At 24.9% G+C, this 22,563-nt stretch overlaps 1 protein-coding gene and 1 pseudogene across 3 annotated transcripts; both read left to right on the top strand.

Annotated features, from left to right (window-relative positions):
- The first annotated feature begins 247 nt into the window (after positions 1-247).
- Positions 248-19,565, top strand: LOC105258946 (V-type proton ATPase subunit C). 3 transcript variants are annotated; one of them, XM_025411296.1, is made up of 10 exons: positions 248-343; positions 803-1,094; positions 1,733-1,801; positions 2,300-2,627; positions 17,473-17,659; positions 17,742-17,840; positions 17,974-18,182; positions 18,291-18,435; positions 18,968-19,109; positions 19,290-19,565. In XM_025411296.1, the coding sequence occupies exons 4-10, from the start codon at positions 2,342-2,344 to the stop codon at positions 19,383-19,385; spliced, it is 1,164 nt and encodes a 387-aa protein (XP_025267081.1). In that variant the 5' UTR covers positions 248-343; positions 803-1,094; positions 1,733-1,801; positions 2,300-2,341; the 3' UTR covers positions 19,386-19,565. The 3 variants fall into 3 exon arrangements, with proteins under 3 accessions (XP_025267081.1, XP_011269145.1, XP_011268884.1); XM_011270843.3 differs by lacking the exon at positions 1,733-1,801 and having other exon boundaries at positions 2,337-2,627; XM_011270582.3 differs by lacking the exon at positions 1,733-1,801.
- LOC112638860 lies at positions 13,166-14,201 on the top strand (annotated as a pseudogene).
- Positions 19,566-22,563: the final 2,998 nt, after the last annotated feature.

The following is a 22,563-nucleotide window of genomic DNA, read 5'->3' as shown; positions in this document are numbered from 1 at the left end:
GCCATCTGCGTTTAAATACGTAAAACACATAAAATGGTGCATTCCGAATTAGTAGAAAATTTAAGGTGGCACCCGATTGACCACGTCGCCAATTGGCCAATTCAAAATAGGACTCTCTGATTGGTTAATTGTTGCTGGTTACCCTAGGCACAGGTCGATATAATTGGCTGTGGTCAATCGCAACGTGGTCAAACGGGACGCTCCCAAAATTTATACTGCGTCCGATTGGTCCTACTGGACTTTACTATTGGATGTAGAACAGTATAGTATATACGTTGAAAATGGCAATGTGAATCCTCCGTAAAAATTACACTAAAGGCCTTTGCACAATCCTAGACAACAGGTAATAGAAACAATTTATCAATAAAACACGTAATAGAAAATATTCACCAATAAAAGTAGAGAATAGATATTAATTTCTATTCTTACAGCTTGTTGCCTAGCATTGTGCAAAGACTTTAAGGATTGCATGTATGACTGATTGCGATCCTAAAGCTCTTGCACAATGCTAGGCAACAGGAAATAGAATAGAATTGATACTATTGAAATATGAATAAAATATTTTCTGTTCCTAACTTAAAACAGAATCAGCATAAAATTCAAAATAGAGAAAGAATTGAATTTTCATACTATGCGAGCTCTGGGCCCATATTCTGAATCCTCTTTCATCGATAAAAGTGGCATATAAACCTTCTGATTGGCTACAGGCCACTTTTAAAAGCCCTTTTATCGATAAAAGAGGATTCAGAATATGGACCCTAGTGAAGAAAATTAAGAATAAATTCAGTCCTATACATTCCAGAATCTAACTCTTATTCACTCTCTGCTGTGTTATATTTATACCATGCCATTCGTCGAGTTACGAATCAGCTGACAATATTCAGTTCGTGTAGTTAACGAATGAGACGCAAGCAGCAGCACATAATTGTCATCACGTGAGGAGTCACAATGTTTTCTGCTGATTTTGTCGTCGGCGAGCAGTATCATTCAGCGAGCGAGAAATTCTTGTAAAGTTCGAAAAGCGCCGATCTGGCAATTGGCCGAGTCAACGATATTGACGACAACGTAACGAATCTCCGAACGATTTCCCGCTGGTACGTTACATTACGTCCATTTTATCGTCGACGATCGTGCGTCGGTCTTTGTCAGGACTGTCAACTTAACTGTCAATTTTATCGGCATTAAATCAATTTAAAGTTATTTAATTTCACGTGAATTTTTTTCGCCGAAGCTTTTTCACGCATGTACGTGAAATAACTGTACATCGTTATATCGTTTCACCAACGTGTGCCTTATTATTGATTTCGAGAGAGCCGACGTCCACCGACGCCATTGAATTAATCCGAGACAACAGCTTTTTTTCGACATAATATCTCTCCTGTCAAATTTATTATACTAAGTAGTATAAAAATTCATGTAATACTTGCCACTCTTGGCGTCTTTCACATATACATTCTCGCGTGAACTGTTTTCTTTTTTTTTTTTTCTTTAACGTTGATATTGGCGGTAGATTGTTCAGCGCGCCATTCGTACGTACGGTGTGTCACGTGGAAAACACATCTAATTATATAACGTTAAGCAGATATTTATTCGTGCCACACCCCCTTTTTTTCTACGCTCGCCGCACGTTCAATAATTTGCAGAAATTTAATTTAGTTTGAATTTACGTATTTTTGTCTGATAATCATGCTTACTCCTCAGATGTATACTTGTGCCTTTGATATCTTGATAGGTGACAAACATGATAGTAGCAGGTGGTTGGGAAAAATCAGCTTGTGTTTATTGAGATTAATATATTTTTGTAATTATTTATTTCTTTAATATATTATTGTAACATATATAAGTTTTTAGGATCTACAATTACACACAAAAGCATATAATTTATTTAATTTTTTCAATTTTAATTGTACATGAATATATGTAAAATGATGTGTTTTACACATGTCAATATATATTAAAATATATAATATCTAAGAATTAATATAAAATATATAAAAAATGTGATAAAATATTATAACGATTAAAAGCAATTAATCAACATAACTTTTTACATAATATGTTATACTCATGTTATTATTTCTAAACATATTATTATAATAATATTACACTCTCTTATAGATACTTATTTCAATTTTTTATAGAAATACAATCTTTATTTTTTTATAAATATTTATAAAAGATAGAAAAGAAAATTATTATTGTATAATTTATGAAATTTACATTATTGTAACTATTTATACTTTTATGTATAGCTTACATATTTTAAAGTTATTGAAAATATATTGTTGTATTATTTTAGGTATATTGAAAAGTTATTTATAAAAAAGATATATTAGTTAAAATGACAGAATACTGGCTAATATCGGCACCAGGAGATAAAACCTGTCAGCAAACATGGGAAACTATGAACAATTTAACATCTAAGCAGCATTCTTTGTCAGTGAATTACAAATTTCACATTCCGGATCTAAAAGTTGGAACATTGGATCAATTAGTTGGCTTATCGGATGATCTTGGCAAACTTGATGGATATGTGGAGCAAGTTACACGTAAAGTGGCAACGTATCTGGGCGAAGTTTTGGAGGATCAGAGAGACAAATTGCATGAAAATTTGATGGCTAATAACAGTAAGTAAAAAAATATTTGTTGGCTTGTCACTTTTTGGACACTTTACTCTTTCAACAACAGTATCTGAAGAATATTATTTAAAAAAAATTAATTTATATATATTCATAAGGTGCTTCACAATTATCATATAATATTTTAATGCTTATTTTAAAAATAAAATAAATTTCTAATACAAAAATGTTAAGATTTCAAAAAGTGTTCAAGTTATAAGCTATTAAAGTGGCCAATATAACATAGAAATTGTAAATTCATACACATATATTGAGGTCTGACATTTATTATTGACTTTTCATTTTTTTATTGACCAACAATTTACATAACAATCACATAAGAAACAATAAATTAAAACTAGCTATGCTATAAAAATTAATATTAGTGGACTTATATTAATAACAGATGATTTCTACATATATAATGAAGTTAGAGACTTGAGTGTGTAGTTTTACACAATATTCTAATATTTATAATTAAAAAATTATTGACATCTTTGTATTAGAATTTTAAATTTTTCAATTATTTATTTTAAATTTATTTTATATTTAAAATATAATGTTAAAATATTATAAGATGGTTGTGACACAGCTTATATTTCTATTCTCTCTCTAGTGATCATTCTTTATTCTTAAAAAATGCTAAGTAATATTTAATAAATTCTATCTAAAAAATATTAATTATTGGAAATATATTATTATAATGTTGAAAGATATTATGTTGCATTTTATTCTAATTTTTAAATTATTGTATTATACAGGATAAAAGGATGTTGAATAGAGTAATACAAATTGACTGGGAAGTGTGATTCTATAGCAGAATTTAAATTTTCCATTCAATATATTAAATAAATGTGCATTGTGCATGTTCTCTGTTTGATTTAATGCACTTAAAAGAATTAGTTATAGAAATGTTATATATATTAGATAATATTATGCATACACATTATTACTGAAATGTTTTAAACTTTTACAAATATTGATCGATTTTCTATACATCAATTTCTTAAGATACTCTAAATTAGAAAAACATTGATCAACTAATGTACTAATGAATACTATACACAACACGAAACATGCACTATTTTAACTTGTCTTTTGTGTTTATAATTTCCATTGCTTATTAATTAAAATTGATTTAGATTTTATTTGATTTGTTAAAGATAGTATTTAGTTAAAGATAGTGAATTCAATTTTAGAGAATTTCCATCTATTTTAAAACTTTAGAATATATAAGCTATATATTCTAAATGCTATATATTCTAATATTATAAATGCCTTGAATTATTTGATTGATCAATCAGAACAAAAAATCGGAAAATTTTTTTATCCCATTTCAATTATTTAAAATTATAAAAAAATATTATAGTTATTTATTTTCATAGAACAAATTTCAATGATTTTACCTACATACATAAATAATGTACACACATAATAATAAACAATGTTACAGAACATTGTATGTTTTAATAGTTATTACAGACAAAATTTTCTTGCATATATATATATATATATATATATATATATATATATATATATATAATAAAATATATGTAATTATAAAGATATACAGATTCATATATGTGTATGTGCATACATACACGCAGCACACAGAATACATACACGCACATTCCATGCGCACATGTGCACACGCACGCACATATACTGATGTATATTTTAAATAATATTAATATTAATTATATTACATAATATTTAAAAGAGAACTCTAATTTTTCAGATATTACAAATATATTTTCAAAAAAAAATATAAAAAAGCGTCAAGTCCACGTATGTTAATTTAAAAAACTATTGTATAAAAAGATGAAAAGATAAAAAAATATTTTACACACATAAAAAGGCATTAATTATACATAGAAATATTATTTTATTGTCTATTATTTAAATCTGTCTTTCCTACAAAAAGTTATGACATAAAAGAAAATAAATGGAAATAAAAAATTATCTAAATTTTTATATATTTTTGTTGCAAAAGTTAAATAATAACGTCTTTTTAATGTATTAAACTAACATTTTTTATACAATAATTTTTTGAAGGAACGTGTGTAAACTTAACACTTTTTTCTTTTCTTGAAAAAATAATTTTTTTAAATTTATATTATTTTTTTAATGAGATTTACATATGAACTGTCTAATTGAAAATACTTTATTTTAGGATTTTATGTGAATTATTAGATCTTAATAATATGTAAAATTATCATTACATCATCATTTATTATTTCTAATAAGTTTGATGGCTTTAGTTTGTATTTTATAAGAAGAAGAAAAAGTTCTTCACGTTCAAAAACCAGTAAATCAAATTAAAAGACAAATACATTAGAATTTATTGCTAATTAATTGCTTGAAACTATTGCAAACATATTTTTAAAAAATTCAATTTTTATAGAAAGAGCATAACATACTATAAAAATAGTTGTTAAAATTAAAAAAAAAACAACAATGATTATGAGTTTGTTATAAAATTATTTTCTGAATTAATTACTTTAAAAAAAAGAAAAATATATCATTTTACAAATACAAAATTTATTGCATTAGTTGATTAAAAAAAACGAATCAAATGTGTCAGTGCTAGATTGCCTATAAGAATATACAGAGTGAAGCAATAATTTTGTCCACCTGGAATATCTGCGCTATTTTTAGAAATATGAAAAAATTGTAATTACGACAATTGTAAGGTATCAAGAAGACCATAATAAGCTAGTTACATTTTTTCCATAAGTGGAGGCATTTCAAACATTTCAAAGATTATCTTTATTTTTTGAATGGAACCATCCTAATTTTTTTCTATAAATTAATTGCTCACAATATTTCACGTAAGAAGTTATAAAGATATGATAGACAAAAATTGAATAGTTTATGATATATCTTATATTTTAAATTGATATAATTTTATATGAAGTATAAGACAATTTTAAAATAACTTTAAATAAAATATTCATTTTTTCATTATTTTATTTTAATACTTTTACGTATAGAATAAAGAGAGGAATCAATTTGTGTAAAAAAAGTATATAATTGTTTTTAAAAAAATGTATGAATTTGCAACGAGCCGCGATATATTTTTTCTTAAAAACAATTATGTGTTTTCTTTACATTAATTGATTCCTCTCGTTTTATTCTTGCATAAAATTATTAAGGTAAAATAATTGTAAAAAAATGAATATTTTATGAGATATTTTATACACACTTTTGTTTTAATACACGCACACACACACACTTTTGTGCACGCGCACGCATACACACACAAAATATATTAATGCAATTCTTTGCTATTATGGTTTTGATCTTAAAATATTCTTCAAATTAATTGCTTCAAGATATAGAAATTGTTGACTTGTAAAAAATACATCATGGATGTGTACAATACTAACTTGCCTATAAAAGTACATAAGGTATCCTATTTTAAAATATATGCTTAAATATATAAAAAATATTTTATTTTAGAAAATAATGTTTGAAATAAATATTTTGAGGAGATATAAAATAATAAAATCAGTTTAATTTTGCAGTTCCAAAGTTATATAAAGATGACATTGAAATTTGCCAATGAAAACCTTAACATTTTATAATAGATTCTTGCAATTGACGTCAAGATCACTACGGTTACTTGAATTTCCTGAGTTATGAGATATTATTAAATTAAGAACATTAATCGAATACAATATTAAATAAGACTACGAGTTAAATGCATATATTTTTTCCCTGGAACCCATGAAGCTATAAATACAACATTAAGCAAAGGAAACATGCTCTTATTTCACGACATAAATCGTGGTATTGCCACATATACATATTATACCTTTTGAAGGCAACATAATGTATATCTGACTGAGCAACTTGCTTACGATGTTACAGCATCAATGTTCCGTTTCCTTAGCGAGAGTTAGTTTATTTTTTGCTAATATCTATCCTTTGCTAATATATGAGAATTCTATGCATTAGCACTAATGTCGATAGTGCTTAAACTTTAATGTCTCATAACTCAAGCTTCTAAACGAAATTCAGCTTAACTATATTAATGATTTAAAAAAGTTCTGACATTAACTACAAGAATCTATGATATAAAATTAGAGTTTTCATTAAAAAATTTCAATGTGATCTTCATGGAATTGTCAGCAAAGTCAAACTTTATCATTTTATGTCTCTGTCAAAGGCTGCATTTTGATATAAACTGCCAATACTGAAAATCTATACATGACGTAAACTATAGATTTTCAATGAATATCTGGCAGTGAATATCAGAACACAGCCAAAATCAAACAACTTTTGTTCGAAGCATTTTTTTTTTTAATGGAATCTATCGTATCATTATATATACTACACTCTGTTTATTACTTTGAAGTCATGTAATGTTACATTTTGCTCATTTCGAAGATTATTACGTTGATAACTTACACAAGAAATGATGAGAAATTTTTTTCTTATGAAGTATGATTATTTACAATCAAGAGTGTGGCTAATTTGCCACCTTTAAAAATTTCTTGCGATTGCTTGCCCAGTATTTATAGTCCAGTCATTAACTGGCGATTATCATCTCTCTGAGATACTGTTGCTGTTTGTAGCGTGGATTTCTCTACGGCTGTCGACATTATATTCATTGAGTGCGATACCAACATAGCGTTATATACTTTATACTATATTATTACGTTAAAAATTACATAAAGTATAATTAAAATTAAGTATAATTAATTTAAATAGTTCAATAATGAGAGCAGGAGTTATCTGAAAAGCGAAAAACCTGATTCGGGTTTGATTCTTAATTCATTTACATATTTTTCTAGTTTTCATATATTGTTTTCTAGAGAGATTATTTGTTAAGTTAAAAAAAAATTTTTTTAAATGCTTTACATAGATCCGTACTTATCATACTTCTGTCCTAAATAGGTAATTACGTCTAGGTTTTTGTGCCACCCTCTATTACATATATCCCTACTTATTTAGAAGTAATCTGCTGGGATTTAAGAATAAATAATAAAATATAAATTTATAAAAAATTTCACTCTTTTTCTCTTTCTCCACATTTAAAATACTTCATATCAAAAATAGATTAAATCATTTCATAAAAATAGATTAAAATTTTTCTTTTTGTTATATTCATAATTTTTCTATTCTTAAAATTTTGTTAATATTTTTAAAATTTTTTATTTAGCAGGATATTTTTTGTATATACTACAAATTAATGGATTATTAATGATTTAATAATTATTTAAGCTAATTTTTTAAATAGAAAATTATAAAACGCTTTATATACGTTAAATTACAGAGTAAGTGAACGAGAGAGGGAGGGGGGGGGAGTAAAAGGAGGAAAGAAAAAAAGAGAGCGAGAGAGAGGGGAAAAGAGAGGAGGGAGAGATTTGTAATTTTTAATTCTTCTCTAAATTTAAACTAGCGCAAAATTTTATCATTATAAATATGTGCGTGCTTTTGTGCATATGTATGTGCGCGCGCGCGTATGTATATATATATACATGTCTCATTTTAAATAGTTCAGCAAGAAACAAACTGAGTCAAAATGTTTCAGACAAAAAGTATAAGGTATAGGTTTTAAAAAGGGAAAAATTGATGTGATCTTAAATTTCAATTTATTCAAATTTATATTTATTTCAAAATCATGTATAAAGGTAAGCTTGTTTTTCCAAAAATATATAATAGAAAGAATTATTTATACATATATATATAGCAGATTACAAAATATTGAATTTTGTGTAGAAAATTCTCAAGACATGTATGACCTAAGTTTAGTAGTTTAGAAATTATTTAGCAAAGAAAAATGTAACTTTGCTAGTTTTCAAACATTGATGCGCGTATATGTATGTGTATGCGTGCGCGCGCCTACGGGTGTGTGTATGTATGTACGCGCACAAATTCAGAAAACCCTTACTCAAAAAACTTATTTGCATTTACACACGTATATTTATTTATTCTCTTTTAATATTATGTATTTAGTACATAATATTATGTATTATTTTATTTATAATATATTAAATTTTGTAGGCATTGAGTTTTCTCTAATTTTTTTTTTATTTATGGCTTTTCTTTATCTTATTTTTATGATAGTAATGCTTAATTATTCAATTAATAAAATTATTAATATTCTCTTAATTTTGAGAGAATGTTGATACAATTATGAAGAACTGTAATATATATAGCTAGTGTAATATACATATATTTCTCAAAAACAATATTATCTGAGATATCCTACTAAACAATATCTTTGCATAAAAAAAGATTTAATTAAATATTCAAAGAAAAAGATAAGCTGTAGAAATATTAGCAATATCGATGGTTGATGATAATCAAACAATTCTTCTCTTGGCAATATAATATATAATTGTATATATATTATTTTAAAATAGTTGAATATGAGTTATATGTTTCTTTATCCGTTTTACCTGCACGAAAAGTTAACCAATTATTATTAGATATTTTGTATATGATTTAATTGATTTTAAAAGTCGATATGGTATTGAAAGAAAAACGTAACTCGTATTCAACTATTTTAAAATAATATATATACAATTATATATTATATTGCCAACAGAAGAAATTTATTTGATTATCAATAATCGATATTGCCAATATTTTTACAGTTTATCGTGAAAGGTTAGGCGATTATCACTGGACACCCTATATATCATTAAGTTGACTTAGAATTTAATAGAGATAAGATCAATTATAGAATTTTGTATTTTATAGATTTCTCAATTATAGAATGTTGCAGAAAAATAAAAGGACAACCAAATCACACAATGTACTTTCTAACAATAAAATATTTTATTGTCAATATCGTAAATATCTATCATTGTAATTGATTATCAAGAAACTTTCATATTAAATACTTTTATATTAAACAAATTAATAATTAGCATTGGTGACATATAATGAATAGAAAATTTATTGAGTTTGCTGAGCTGCTTTTTCGAATTTATGGTAATTTTGTCTTATTTTGTGGGTAAATTGATTTATTTTGCGGACAAAATTTATAGTATTTATATCTACACGAAATAAACTACTTCTGCTTGAAAAAATTAAGGGTTTAGCCTTCATTCTAACAATAGAAAAAATGATTTTAAGAGATATATAATTTGACAGAATCTGATCGTTCTACTCTATATTTTCATTGATATTTTAGCAGTACCTCAATATTTGATTAATATTAGATATTTGATTTTTGTTTGTTAAATATCAATCTACGCGCGTAACATTTTTAAAAGTGCACGATGTTCTACGATCATACTATTTTCATATAATTATTTTCGAAATAATTATACGAAAAATAAAAATTTATAAATTCACTTGATAAGCTATATTTATATTATTATAAATCAAATTTTGTATCAAAGAATTTGAAGAAAATCAAAGTAATATCATTTAAAAATATATCTTAATTTTATTAAAATTTTTTACATTTTAAAAAAATTAAAAAGTGATTAATTATTGAATATTTAATTTTTGCTAGATTTAGTGTCCCAAGAAGTGTTCTCTTTCATTTAAAACAAAAAGATAAAGTCTTCTGATTAAGGACTAAAATTGTGTAGCATATGGATCAATGAGCATTGAGTATTAAATCATATTGACATAATATAATACTCGATGCTCATCATACGATTTTATGCTATGCATATATATACAGCTGTGCAATGTGGCCCTAATTATTATCTTTTCAAGATAAATCACATCAATTTTGAAAACATAATTTTGCGAGTATTTTTTAGTAAAATTTATCTATTTATTTCATTTGCTAAAATCGTATAATAGACTTTCGATTTCTTCTAAAAACTTATTTTAGCCGCTTGGTATTTGGACCTATTTAATCTCGTTTCGGATACTGATGTCTGTCCACAATGCAGATCTGTCAGCTGTTCTATAATTGAGCGAATATTTTTAATTTTATGATTTTATTTTTATGATATCTGCATTAAAAATTGTTAATATTAGACTAAATCTTTCATTAAAAATACGAATATTTAAGTATGCTTTTATTTTAATAATTTTTGAAGCGCAATAAATATGTTTTAAAACATTCAATCAAGTTGCGTGCAAATTTTCATTTTGTGTATTTCCTTCGATGCATTTCTAGGTAAATGTGATAATAATATACGTGTAAATGTGTTTATGTGTCTATTGCTCTTTTAGTTACTGAAAAAATCGATATTCTATCTACGTGTCGTAAACAAGCTTACTTTTAAGACCTTCTTCTTCGCCATCTTATTAAAAATTTAATTAAAAATCTTCATTAATTTTGCGAGCTTTTCAATAAAATTTGAAAAATAATCTCCAAACATTATACTTTCAGAAAATGTAAGAAAAAATTAATTTTTTGCTCTCTCTAAATAAATTAATCTCTTAATTTAAATATCCGGTAAATATTTTATAATGGTTTGTTTCATTTTATTTTCTTTGAAAAATGAGAGAACTTAATATTATCCCTGTTATCAGTTAGTAATTTTATAGTAATCTTTTATGATAATTTTTTATGTTTTGCAAAATCTTGAACTTAAGATTATCTAACATTTTTATGAAATAACGTTAGGAATTTTTTCATAAATAGTCAATTATATTATGAAAGAAAATATAAAAAAAAATAATATAAAAATATAGAAATATGAAAAAATATTAAAAATATTTGCATAATATTATACATGATGTTTGGGTTTAATTAGAAATTCTAGCGAAATTAAAACTTTTACTTGAAATTAAATAATAATTTTGAACAAGTACTATAGACTTCTATATATTATAAACTAATAGATGTTACAACTGAAGCCAGAGCAGTCAATTATAATTAGGCTGGATATATATATATATATATATATATATATATATATATATACAGGGTGGGGCATTTATCTTGAGACAAGATAATATCTCGATTGGAGTCGATTATTTTGAAAAAAGTTTTAGACAAAAGTTGTAGGATTTTTCCCGGGCAATCCGACGGTGACCTTAGATTTGACCTTGGATAGTCATTTGAAGGTCATATAAAGATTACCTTCAATTTCTTAAATGGAACCCCCTATTTTTCATTGCATATTCTTGTAGCTTATCTCCAGAGCTTTCCAAAAAACTATAATTAAGTACCTTTTTATTAAGTACTTTTTGAGTTATAAGGCTTGAAATAATTTCTTAATTTTACATAAACCATAAAATATCTAGTAAACCATTCATTTTTCGATTATCTTACCTTCATACTTTTATGTACAAAATAATGAGAGGAATCAATTGGTGTAAAGAAAACATACAGTTGTTTTTAAGAAAAAATATGGAATTGTTAATTGCAAATTACATATTTTTTCTTAGAAACAACTATGTGTTTTCTTTACACCAATTGATTCCTCTCATTATTTTGTACATAAAAGTATGAAGGTAAGATAATCGAAAAATGAATGGTTTACTAGATATTTTATGGTTTATGTAAAATTAAGAAATTATTTCAAGCCTTATAACTCAAAAAGTACTTAATAAAAAGGTACTTAATTATAGTGTTTTGGAAAGCTCTCGAGATAAGCTACAAGAATATGCAATGAAAAATAGGGGGTTCCATTTAAGAAATTGAATGTAATCTTTATGTGACCTTCAAATGATTATCCAAGGTCAAATCTAAGGTCACCGTCGGATTGCCCGGGAAAAATCCTACAACTTTTGTCTAAAACTTTTTTCAAAATAATCGACTCCAATCGAGATATTATCTTGTCTCAAGATAAATGCCCCACCCTGTATATATGGATATCCGCGAAACATGCGGATTCTTTTTAATGAATATTTCAATAATTATTGTAAAAATTGCATTTGTCTAATTATAAATGGCTGCTCTTATTTTGCTCTTACCGTATAAGATATGGCCGTGTTAACAGTTTAGTATAATATGTATGTAAAAGTCAGTGAGTACTACAAATTGCGTGCGCGCGCACATATACAAATAAACGCTCAAATATAAATTGCACCATATCTACTTCTTTCTTTGGATAACTCTGATGCTGACGATATCCTTTTTAATACATAGTATAATCAAGAATATAATATATATGTTTTTAGAACAAAGTTTTCACGATAGTAAGATTATAAAAACAGGATTTTTATTTGAAAGATGCAATTTATGGCCATAACTCAAATATGATAATCTCATTTTTCTAATATAAGCTAAATTCCCTTTTTAAAATCTTATAATTTTTTATTTTTCCTTCATATTGTTTTCCAAAAATTTCGTTAGGGCATTTAGAATAAAATAGAGGGGCAGAAAATGCTTGTATATATGTATATATTTGTATGTGTGTATATGTTGTATACACATACACGCAAATAAAATAAAATTTATATTTTATACATAGACTATAATAAATTTCTGTAAATTACATATTTAAAATGATTTTATAATATTACTGAATATTACTGAATTGATTAATCATTCACTTTTTTTTAATTAAATCACTTTTGTATTAGTTTATATTTTGCAATTGATTGATATATCTATCACCATTTAATCAATTATGCATTATGCATTATTTGCAAAAATGCATTAAACTGAATTTGTACATTTGATATTTCCAAATCAGACTTTAAGTTAAAATCTATATGTTTATAGATTTTATCCAGATAATTTGTGCTAAATACTTTGTATTCTTTTAAATTATTCTTATTTAGTTTCGTCAGCATTATCGTTAGGCATTTGCATAAAAAACAATAATAGTTGAGCAAAACAATAAGAAAAATTGCATGAGATTGGGACTGGGCTGTAATGGCTAGGTCAAACATCAATGGATTGGGAGAGCTCAAGCCCCGATGGGGGTCCATACACCCAGGGGTCTAATTCCCCTGTTACACCATCACACACGACTACAAAGGAGTTTCAAAAACAGTGGACGCAATTGGAGAAGTCCGAACCAGAACCGGCCATCTGTTTAGGTCAGCATCATCACCAACGTCATTATTATCATGATTGTCATTATGAGCAATAGCAGCATTGTTATCATCACATTATCATTATCATAACTCCCATAAACATTACCAAGATTATTTTTCCATGCTCGACAAAAAAATTATCGTATGATATTCAGGACATCTGTAATCTCAAAATTCAATCTAATAATTATTTCTTGTCCATACATTTATGTTTCTATCATTATTGGTGCATTGCTTCTAAATCCTCGATACCATATTCCAATTCTACTTCTGCGAATCCTTTCTTCTTTCTTATCGAATTATAACAATGAAGGAAAGCTTGAGCAACAGCCACACTGTTTGTGAACTACTAAAAAGGTCAGGGTCGATTTAATTGTAAATCATTTGAAGATAATTATAACGATGAGATGATAATGATGCGGATCAAAATCAAGACCAAATTATTTATTAAATCCAGATGTTCATCCTGTCATTGTCGACTTTTGGAGTCTATCATTTCTCTTTCTTGTAGATATAGCTTTGAAACTTTGTCCACTTCATTATCTTCAGTGAGCGGATCTTGTATTTTGAGGAGGTGAACGATTGAAAATTTGAAAAAGATGATTAAAAGAAAAAACGACATCTTTGAAGTGTTTGTTATGATTTATAGAATAAAAAATATGTTTGGGAAAACTAATAGCTAAATATAGATAGATAAAAGAAGTAGGAAGAATATATTTATAGTTCTCTGTCATACGATGTGTGACTATTAAATAATCAAAGATTAGTGCTTGATTGATAAATAGAACTTTATTAAAATATTTTACATTTTTTAATTTTTATCCTCTTCAATATATTCCCCTTTATTTGTCCATCGCTGCATTCTTCTGTTAAAAACAATTAAAAATCCATTCTTGTTAGGTCTTTTAACAATTCTATTGTTTTTGCTTTAATCATTTCTTTGATGGTTCTTTTTAAAGGAGACTTTAAGTAAGTCTCCTTTAATATATTTTTGATTTTAAAGAAAAAATTATAGGATACCAACTCGAAATAGAACAGGTGATCCAGCACTGATATGTGGTTTTTCGCTAAAAACTGCTTACAGAAAAGTGTGTGCTCATTTTGGCAACACAGTAAGTACATCAATTAACAATCAAATGAATTAATTGACAGGCCAAAAATGGACTCGATTGTTAAAAGGTTCGAAATCAACAATCTTCTTTCTCCTATTCTGTTTTAGTTCTTTCTTATATTATAGTTATTTACGCACATAATTCAGTTGTTTAAGAGCCATACTTCGTATTAAACATATTTATATTACTGTGCCTTTAAATGTCAATTATTTACAAAATGTATACACAAAATGTTTATTGCGATAGTCTGACTTTTGTTTTTAGATTCATTTAAAAAATTGTTATTGAAAAAGTTGTTTGATTTCAAGAAGAAAAAGGATATTAATTTGATCTAGGTGTAAGTGCCAAGATCACTTAAAAGTTAATCCAGTTTTTTTAAAATTCTTCTTTCTAATCTATCCTTTTTTTATATAAATCGACTTCTCCCAATATTCTGTATAATATCGACTAAAAATGAGATTGCTAATTTGGTAAATAAAAAAATTAGTCGTTCTGATGATAAAAATCTTATTTTTAAATCCTTACATAAGTGAAAACAGTATAGATCCATAATGATCTAGGCATAGTTGCGCGATTGTCGGTATCGTCAGTAGTGTGAGAGTTAATAACCAATAGCTTAATGAGATTAATGCTTAATATGATGAAAATTTTTTGAAAATTATTGAGAATTATAATCTTGAAAATACATGTCAAGATTAAAATCAATGGAATTAAATCCTTTTTTCTAAAAATTTTATATATATATATATATATATATATATATATATATTTTTATAGTATTTCAAAATTATATATTTAAGGAATAAAAATAAAACGCTACATATTTCAAAATGTGTATTAAGAGAATATACCCTCTACAATATATGTGAAAAAGCAAGTGATGTGTAAGTTAATATAGATATTTACTATTATATTATAAAGTTGTAATATATATTTAATATATATTTTGTTATAAAGATACGTTACGTTACATTTCGTTACGTTATAAAGATATAACATAAATATGTAAATAATAAAATTATAATATATATTATAAATGATAATATATAAGTTTATTACTTGCATTTATTATCTTTACTAATTGAAATTATTCATAATTATCCGTATATTATAAATTGAATGAATATCATAAAAATTTAGCAAACTCATTTGTAATTATATAATTGCTAAATTAATTAAATTTATAATATATATGAATAATGTGAAGAAGAAAATAAATAATTTAATGTACTAATGTGCACGTTATAAATATAAAGTCTTAAAACTTCTTTTTTCTTATTGCAGTTATATTGAATTATAACTGAAGAATTAATAGAATCAATAGAATTAGAAATAAAAAAATGAGAACTTCTAAATTTTTTTTTTACAAAATATGTTGAAATGAATTATTTTTTGTATATCAGACTCGCGTTTTATAATATAAATTGAGTATACCGAAAAAAAAATTTTGTATTAGTATTTGGATTAGTTATTTGCATTAATAAATAATTTGTATATATTTCTTATATTTTTAGCGGAAAGATCTCATAATAATCTTAATTAATATACTAAGTGTATATCTTTACAATAACTTACCAATTTGTAATATTGAACACGAGCGATGGCATATAAAAAAATAATTTATTTGGAGATGTATACTAAAAAAAAAATTTAGAATTTTTAACTTTTATAATCATAATTCAATATATCAATGAAGTATTAAAAATCTTGAAAAATTTTATGATTTATGTATTATATATTTAATAAGTTCTCTCTTTTCTTTTCAATGCATATAAGAATTTTCTTTAACTGCAAATATATACATGTATTTTGTGCTAGAAATTGTTTTATTGAACATGTATGGAATGTAGGTACTTCTTACAAATATGTAAGAAAAATAGTACAGATAATTGGAAATAAAAATAAAATAAAAAACGTAATTAATAATGTTTTTTATGGATTTTAATATACATGCGCACACGTACAGATCTACATGTATATTCATTATATTCATATGCATGTATAGGAAGATCTACTTCTGTTAAATTATATTTATCTATTGTTACATTAACGCATAAATTTGAATTATTATATTAAAATTATGATGCATAATGAGAAGTAGTACAATAGAAAGACAATAAGATAATAGACGGGCTTCAAAATATTAATAAAACATGTGCTCACATATTCACATAAATATGTATAAATTTAAAGATTTTTGCAGAGATTGCTACATGTATTAAGGGAAAATTTTATTAATTATAAAAATTTCTTTTATATTTGTACATAAAATATTATGCACAGAATTTTATGCAAGTAACTTGAATGTTTATAATACTTAAATGTTTAACAAATATTTTTTATAAGATTTATTTAATTATCTCTTTATTTTTGATTGCATGATATACTTTATGTATGTCTTGCTTTTTGCTTGTGATATTCACGATAGGCATATTAGAATAAAAAAATTGTATGGAAATTTTTCTTTATCTTATCATTATGTATATCATACATTGAACATCATTTGAAATTAGGTTCTCTCTCTTTCTCTTTCTCTCTCTTTATTACATTAAAAACACGAAAAGAATAAACATTTGTATATGTTGATAATATCCAGAATTTTTAAGAAATTATTGTGAATTTGTTTAATATTAATAATTTAATATTAATATTTATAATACTTATAAAGCCTACATGTTGATATATGCCAAAGAATATATGTATATAAAAAGTTCAACAGAAAAAATATACACACATTTAATTAACTCTGAAGCTCTGCTTGCAAAGTGACATTATAATTTTTTACTTGAAACAGAAATGTGTGATTAATATTTAAATTTTACTAGGTGATCTGCCATCATATATAACTCGATTCCAGTGGGATATGGCTAAATATCCCATCAAACAATCTTTGAGAAACATCGCAGACATTATCAGTAAACAAGTGGGACAAATTGATGCTGATCTGAAAACTAAATCCACAATGTACAATAATCTGAAAGGCAGTTTACAAAATCTTGAAAAAAAGCAGACGTAAGTTTGATGTTTCATATTTTGAAGAATATATTACTCGACTAAATTATTAAATAAAAATATATTTAACATATCTCAATAGGGGAAGTTTACTAACACGCAATTTAGCAGATTTAGTGAAAAAGGAACATTTTATCTTGGACAGCGAATATCTAACTACTTTGCTTGTGATTGTACCAAGGTGAGTAAATACATGTACAGTCAAAACTCGCAATATATTATTAAAATTATTAAAACTATTACTAGTTATTAAAGCTGTTAAGGATTAAATTTTAATAATATGTAAAATTGATATTTATGTCTTATATTTTTAGATCCAACTTTCAGGATTGGTACAGTTGTTACGAAAAACTAACAGACATGATTGTACCGCGTAGTACTCAACTTATTACTCAAGACTCAGAATATGGGTTATTTACAATCACTTTATTTAAAAAAGTAATGGACGAATTTAAATTACATGCTCGTGAGAAAAAATTTATTGTACGAGATTTTATATATAATGAAGAAGAACTAGCAGCAGGTTTGTTGAAACGTTTCTTTGAGTGATGTCTTTCACGATTTAAAAAATTAAAATTAAATATATCTATGTTATGTAAAGAAAATGAGATTTATTTTGTTTACATTATAGGAAAAAATGAAATTACAAAGTTGGTTACTGATAAGAAAAAACAATTCGGACCCCTTGTTCGCTGGTTGAAAGTGAATTTTAGTGAATGTTTTTGTGCTTGGATCCATGTCAAAGCTTTACGTGTATTTGTTGAATCTGTTCTTAGGTACCATTAAATATTTCATATAAAATACAATGATAATATATAAGGTGTAATTAAACAAACTTACATACCATCAGATACAAGATAACAATTCAAATCGAAGAGTTTAAAGCTATTTTTTTATCTGACCTTTCTTTTCGTTTTTATAAAATGTTAAAATTAGTGTAAACCTGTATAAAAGAGGATCTTCTTCGTATGACTTTAACGTTTATTAATAACTTTTATTAAACAACGAGCGATGGTCAAAATCTTTTGAAAATCACTCAGGGTCATGATCTTGACAACGTTATGTCAAAATCATACAAAGGGGATTCCTTTTTATCGCGGGATGATTTATCTTTAGATAGATATTGATTAGCTAACTTTAATATTGTATGAAAAGAAAGATCAAAAAATGGCTGAAGACTTTTTGATTTAAATTGTTGTCTTATATTTGAAGATGTGCTCTATGTATGTTTGTTCAGTTACACCTTGTGTGCAGTTATACCCTATTAATAGAGTGGTATTATAACATTATAACATAAATGATTTATAGATATGGCCTACCTGTAAATTTCCAAGCAATATTGTTACATCCGCATAAAAAATGTGCGAGAAGATTACGTGACGTTTTAAATCAGCTTTATGCTCATTTAGATTCATCTGCTACAGGTACACCAGCGCAACATAATCAAGATGTAAGTTATGCAAAGTATATTATTATACTATATTATGGAATTAAATAAAATTAAATATAATTAAATATAATTTTGAAACATTTATTAAAAGTTTCTTGTAAATAAATATATATCTATTTTAAATATATAATATTTTTATGAAACAAATTTATATTTACAAAGACATTTTACTTTTAACAGAATTTGGATATACCAGGACTAGGTTTTGGCCAAAGCGATTATTTCCCATATGTGTATTACAAGATCAATGTAGATATGGTTGATAACAAGGTCTAATTAGAAGGTCTAATTTTACTTTTCTTTTCCCGAACACTTCCATTTATTTGTGAAGGTGACATTTTTATTATATCAAGAATAAGTAACAGTGCGTACAAATTCCTCGCCCATATTAAAAAGACAATATATTTCCAGAAACTTTCGATTTTGTTTTAACTTTATGTATTTATAATTGCAATTTATTATATATAATTGAAAAAAATCATCAAATCTTTCTCAGGAAGAAATCGTTATTTTTTTAAATTATTAAAATATTGAGAATGTTACATAATCTATAATCTATAATATTACTCAGAACTGTGCACAATAATTTTTGCATTCCCTTATATATATTTTCTTCAAGTATTAAATACATATAAAGAAAATAATTATATATGAAATTATGTATAATATAACAATGATTAAATTCTCAAGTAATTTGTATCACAATTAAATATTTCTGAATTATATTTATAAATTTAACTATAATAATAATTATAATAATATAAATTTTATTTGATAGTTTATTTGATTTTATTAATTAACTTACTTTTTAATAGTTGGGGCGCAATTTTACATATTAATGCGATATAGAAATTCAATTCCGGTTCTAAATAGTATTGCTACAATGTATAATTCTATGCATTGATCTGTCATGTACAGAACTAAAATGTTGATCTTTAAATGTAAAAAATCAAGACTTATACAGAGATATACGCCTTGTTACATCTATAAAAAACATTCATAAGTGTATTATATGAATATATTTAATGAAACAAATGTTATCCGCAATTTAGAAAATAAATATCTTATTGTTAAATATATTAAAAAACAAGTTTTATGTGTCATGTATTCTTATAGTATATATATTTCAATTATATTTAGTAATTATAAATAATTTTTCCATATATATGTATATAATATATGTAGATTATGTATAATAGAAAAGTGATTATCACATTATTGTTAAAGTCTAAATTTCAATATATTATGTACTGTTTAATTGAAATATGTATAATTGCCGATATAATGGCCAAATATCTTAATAGATTAAAGATATCTAATATCTTAATAAATTAAAGATATCTAATGGTATTAGCAAATATTATTTACAAGATAACATGTAATTATTAACAAAACATTTTCAAACCTCTTTGATTTTATAAAATTTAATTCCCAAAAACAATATTGATTTTATATAATATAAAAATGAAGAAACTATATTTGTGTTGATTGTAATTACTCATAAGTTAATAGTATTCTTTTTTGTCAATTATTCTATTTATAAATCTATAATTTATATATTTCTGAATCGGTACTGTTGTATAAAATTAATCTTTTTGAAATATATTACATTACATTATAAACTTAAAATGTAAAGATGTATTGATTGGAAATATTTCAAATAATGTTGTTAAATAGCCCAACTTCCCATATTAATTATAGATATACGAAACTATGCATATAAGAAAAGATCGTGTATAAGTATGATTTCATATATTACAAAGATTATATCATTAAATTACACGATTATTATAACATGTAAATCAATGTACAATGTTTTAAATCGTATTAGAATAGAAGTCGATGACAATATTAATTAAACTTTGTCTTTTAAGCCTATACGAAGAAGTGAATTCTGGCACATAATAAACAAAAAAATTGACGAGTTCAATTATGTAAATATGTTTAAAAAATAATCATATAGTCAATTGTGAATTGTGTACAGAAATAAATGTAACTATATAAGTAAAATAAATACTTAAATTTAAAAATTAACTTAAAAATATCTTTTATTATTGTTTGTAAATGCATCTTTGATATCACGATTAAACATATTTATTTAATAACAATCTTGAATAATATTCGAAAGATTTTAGTTGCCACTCATTATTTGTTAAAACATTATAACAATTAAAAATTATACTATTAGAACAAGGAAATTCGGATTGCACATTCTACATAGAATACATTTGAAATTTAAAGTTGCCGCCTTCTTAAAGTAATTTTGAAAATTCAATTGTAACATTTAAAAAGATTTCTAATAAGAAAAATGCTACTTGAATCATATATTTTTATCTAGTAGTTCTTGAAATATTAATTTGTAATATTTTATTTGGAAGGAACCTCATAATTATATATATATATATATATATATATATATATATATATATATATATATATATAATAAAATATACATAGGATAGCTTCAAAAATAATTTCAAATATATATATATATATATATATATATATATATAAATGCACATTTATTCCAGCAACAGCAAATACATATTTAATACATGTTGGTGATAAAACAACAAAAAGTTCATATATTTTTAAATATTTTTGTGAATTATTGGATATATTTGGTGGTATGTGGATATTCTGTGAACTATGTGTATGTATGTATGTATGTTATGTGTGTGCGTGTGTATTAGACAAAAAATGCATACACTTTTCTGCGCTTGGAACGATCGTGCCATATCATCTCATTGAAATTTTTACAAAATAAATCTTTTTACATAAATCTTTTTCACATATATTCTTAAGAATATATTCATACGATGGTGCTGGATAAATTTAATTACTTCGCTTACTACTGGATAGATTTAATTACTTCTCTACATTACGTATTTACATATATATCAATATAAAATTTTTTACATTATTTAAGTTAACGAGTTGCTCTTTCTAGAACTCTCTCATGGTCGATAATGATCGTAGAAGGAAATATATAAATCATATCAAACAATTTTCAAGTGAAGCCTATAAACAAATAAATCGTAGCAAATAATGTGTACACAATATATGATAAATATAGAAAAATCACAGATAATATTTTACAGTCTAAGTTTTAAGAAACATATGTATGTATATATAAAATTTCAGATTATCAAATATAATTCATAAATTTATACTTATAATGAACAACACATGTGATAAACATTTCTTATATAATTCCACTTATACATTATTCTATTCAAGATAATAAGAATATGTATCTTTCACATACTTATTGATACAAAACATTGTTTTTAAAATATGTCTTGTATTACTACATTATATATATATATGTAATTATATTACTACAACTTATAATTCATAAAACAAAAGAGTAAATAGTATTTTAGACAGACCAAAATGTGAGTGGTTATGCATTATTTCATCATAGAAAGTTCAGAAATACTCTCTGTGTATA

This window comes from Camponotus floridanus, unplaced genomic scaffold, assembly GCF_003227725.1.
Source record: "Camponotus floridanus strain SB8 unplaced genomic scaffold, Cflo_v7.5 scaffold39, whole genome shotgun sequence".
In the NCBI taxonomy this organism is placed as follows: Eukaryota; Metazoa; Arthropoda; class Insecta; order Hymenoptera; family Formicidae; genus Camponotus; species Camponotus floridanus.
Note: the sequence above shows the minus strand (reverse complement) of the source record. Positions and strands in the feature narration are given on the sequence as shown.

Bases quoted from the DNA above. Each gene is read 5' to 3' on its own strand.
- LOC105258946 (XM_011270843.3), top strand. From the start codon at position 2,342: ATGACAGAATACTGGCTAATATCGGCACCAGGAGATAAAACCTGTCAG. The intron at 2,628-17,472 runs GTAAGTAAAAAA...AAATTTTACTAG, and splicing joins AAATTTGATGGCTAATAACA to GTGATCTGCCATCATATATA. The intron at 18,183-18,290 runs GTTTGTTGAAAC...TTTACATTATAG, and splicing joins TGAAGAAGAACTAGCAGCAG to GAAAAAATGAAATTACAAAG.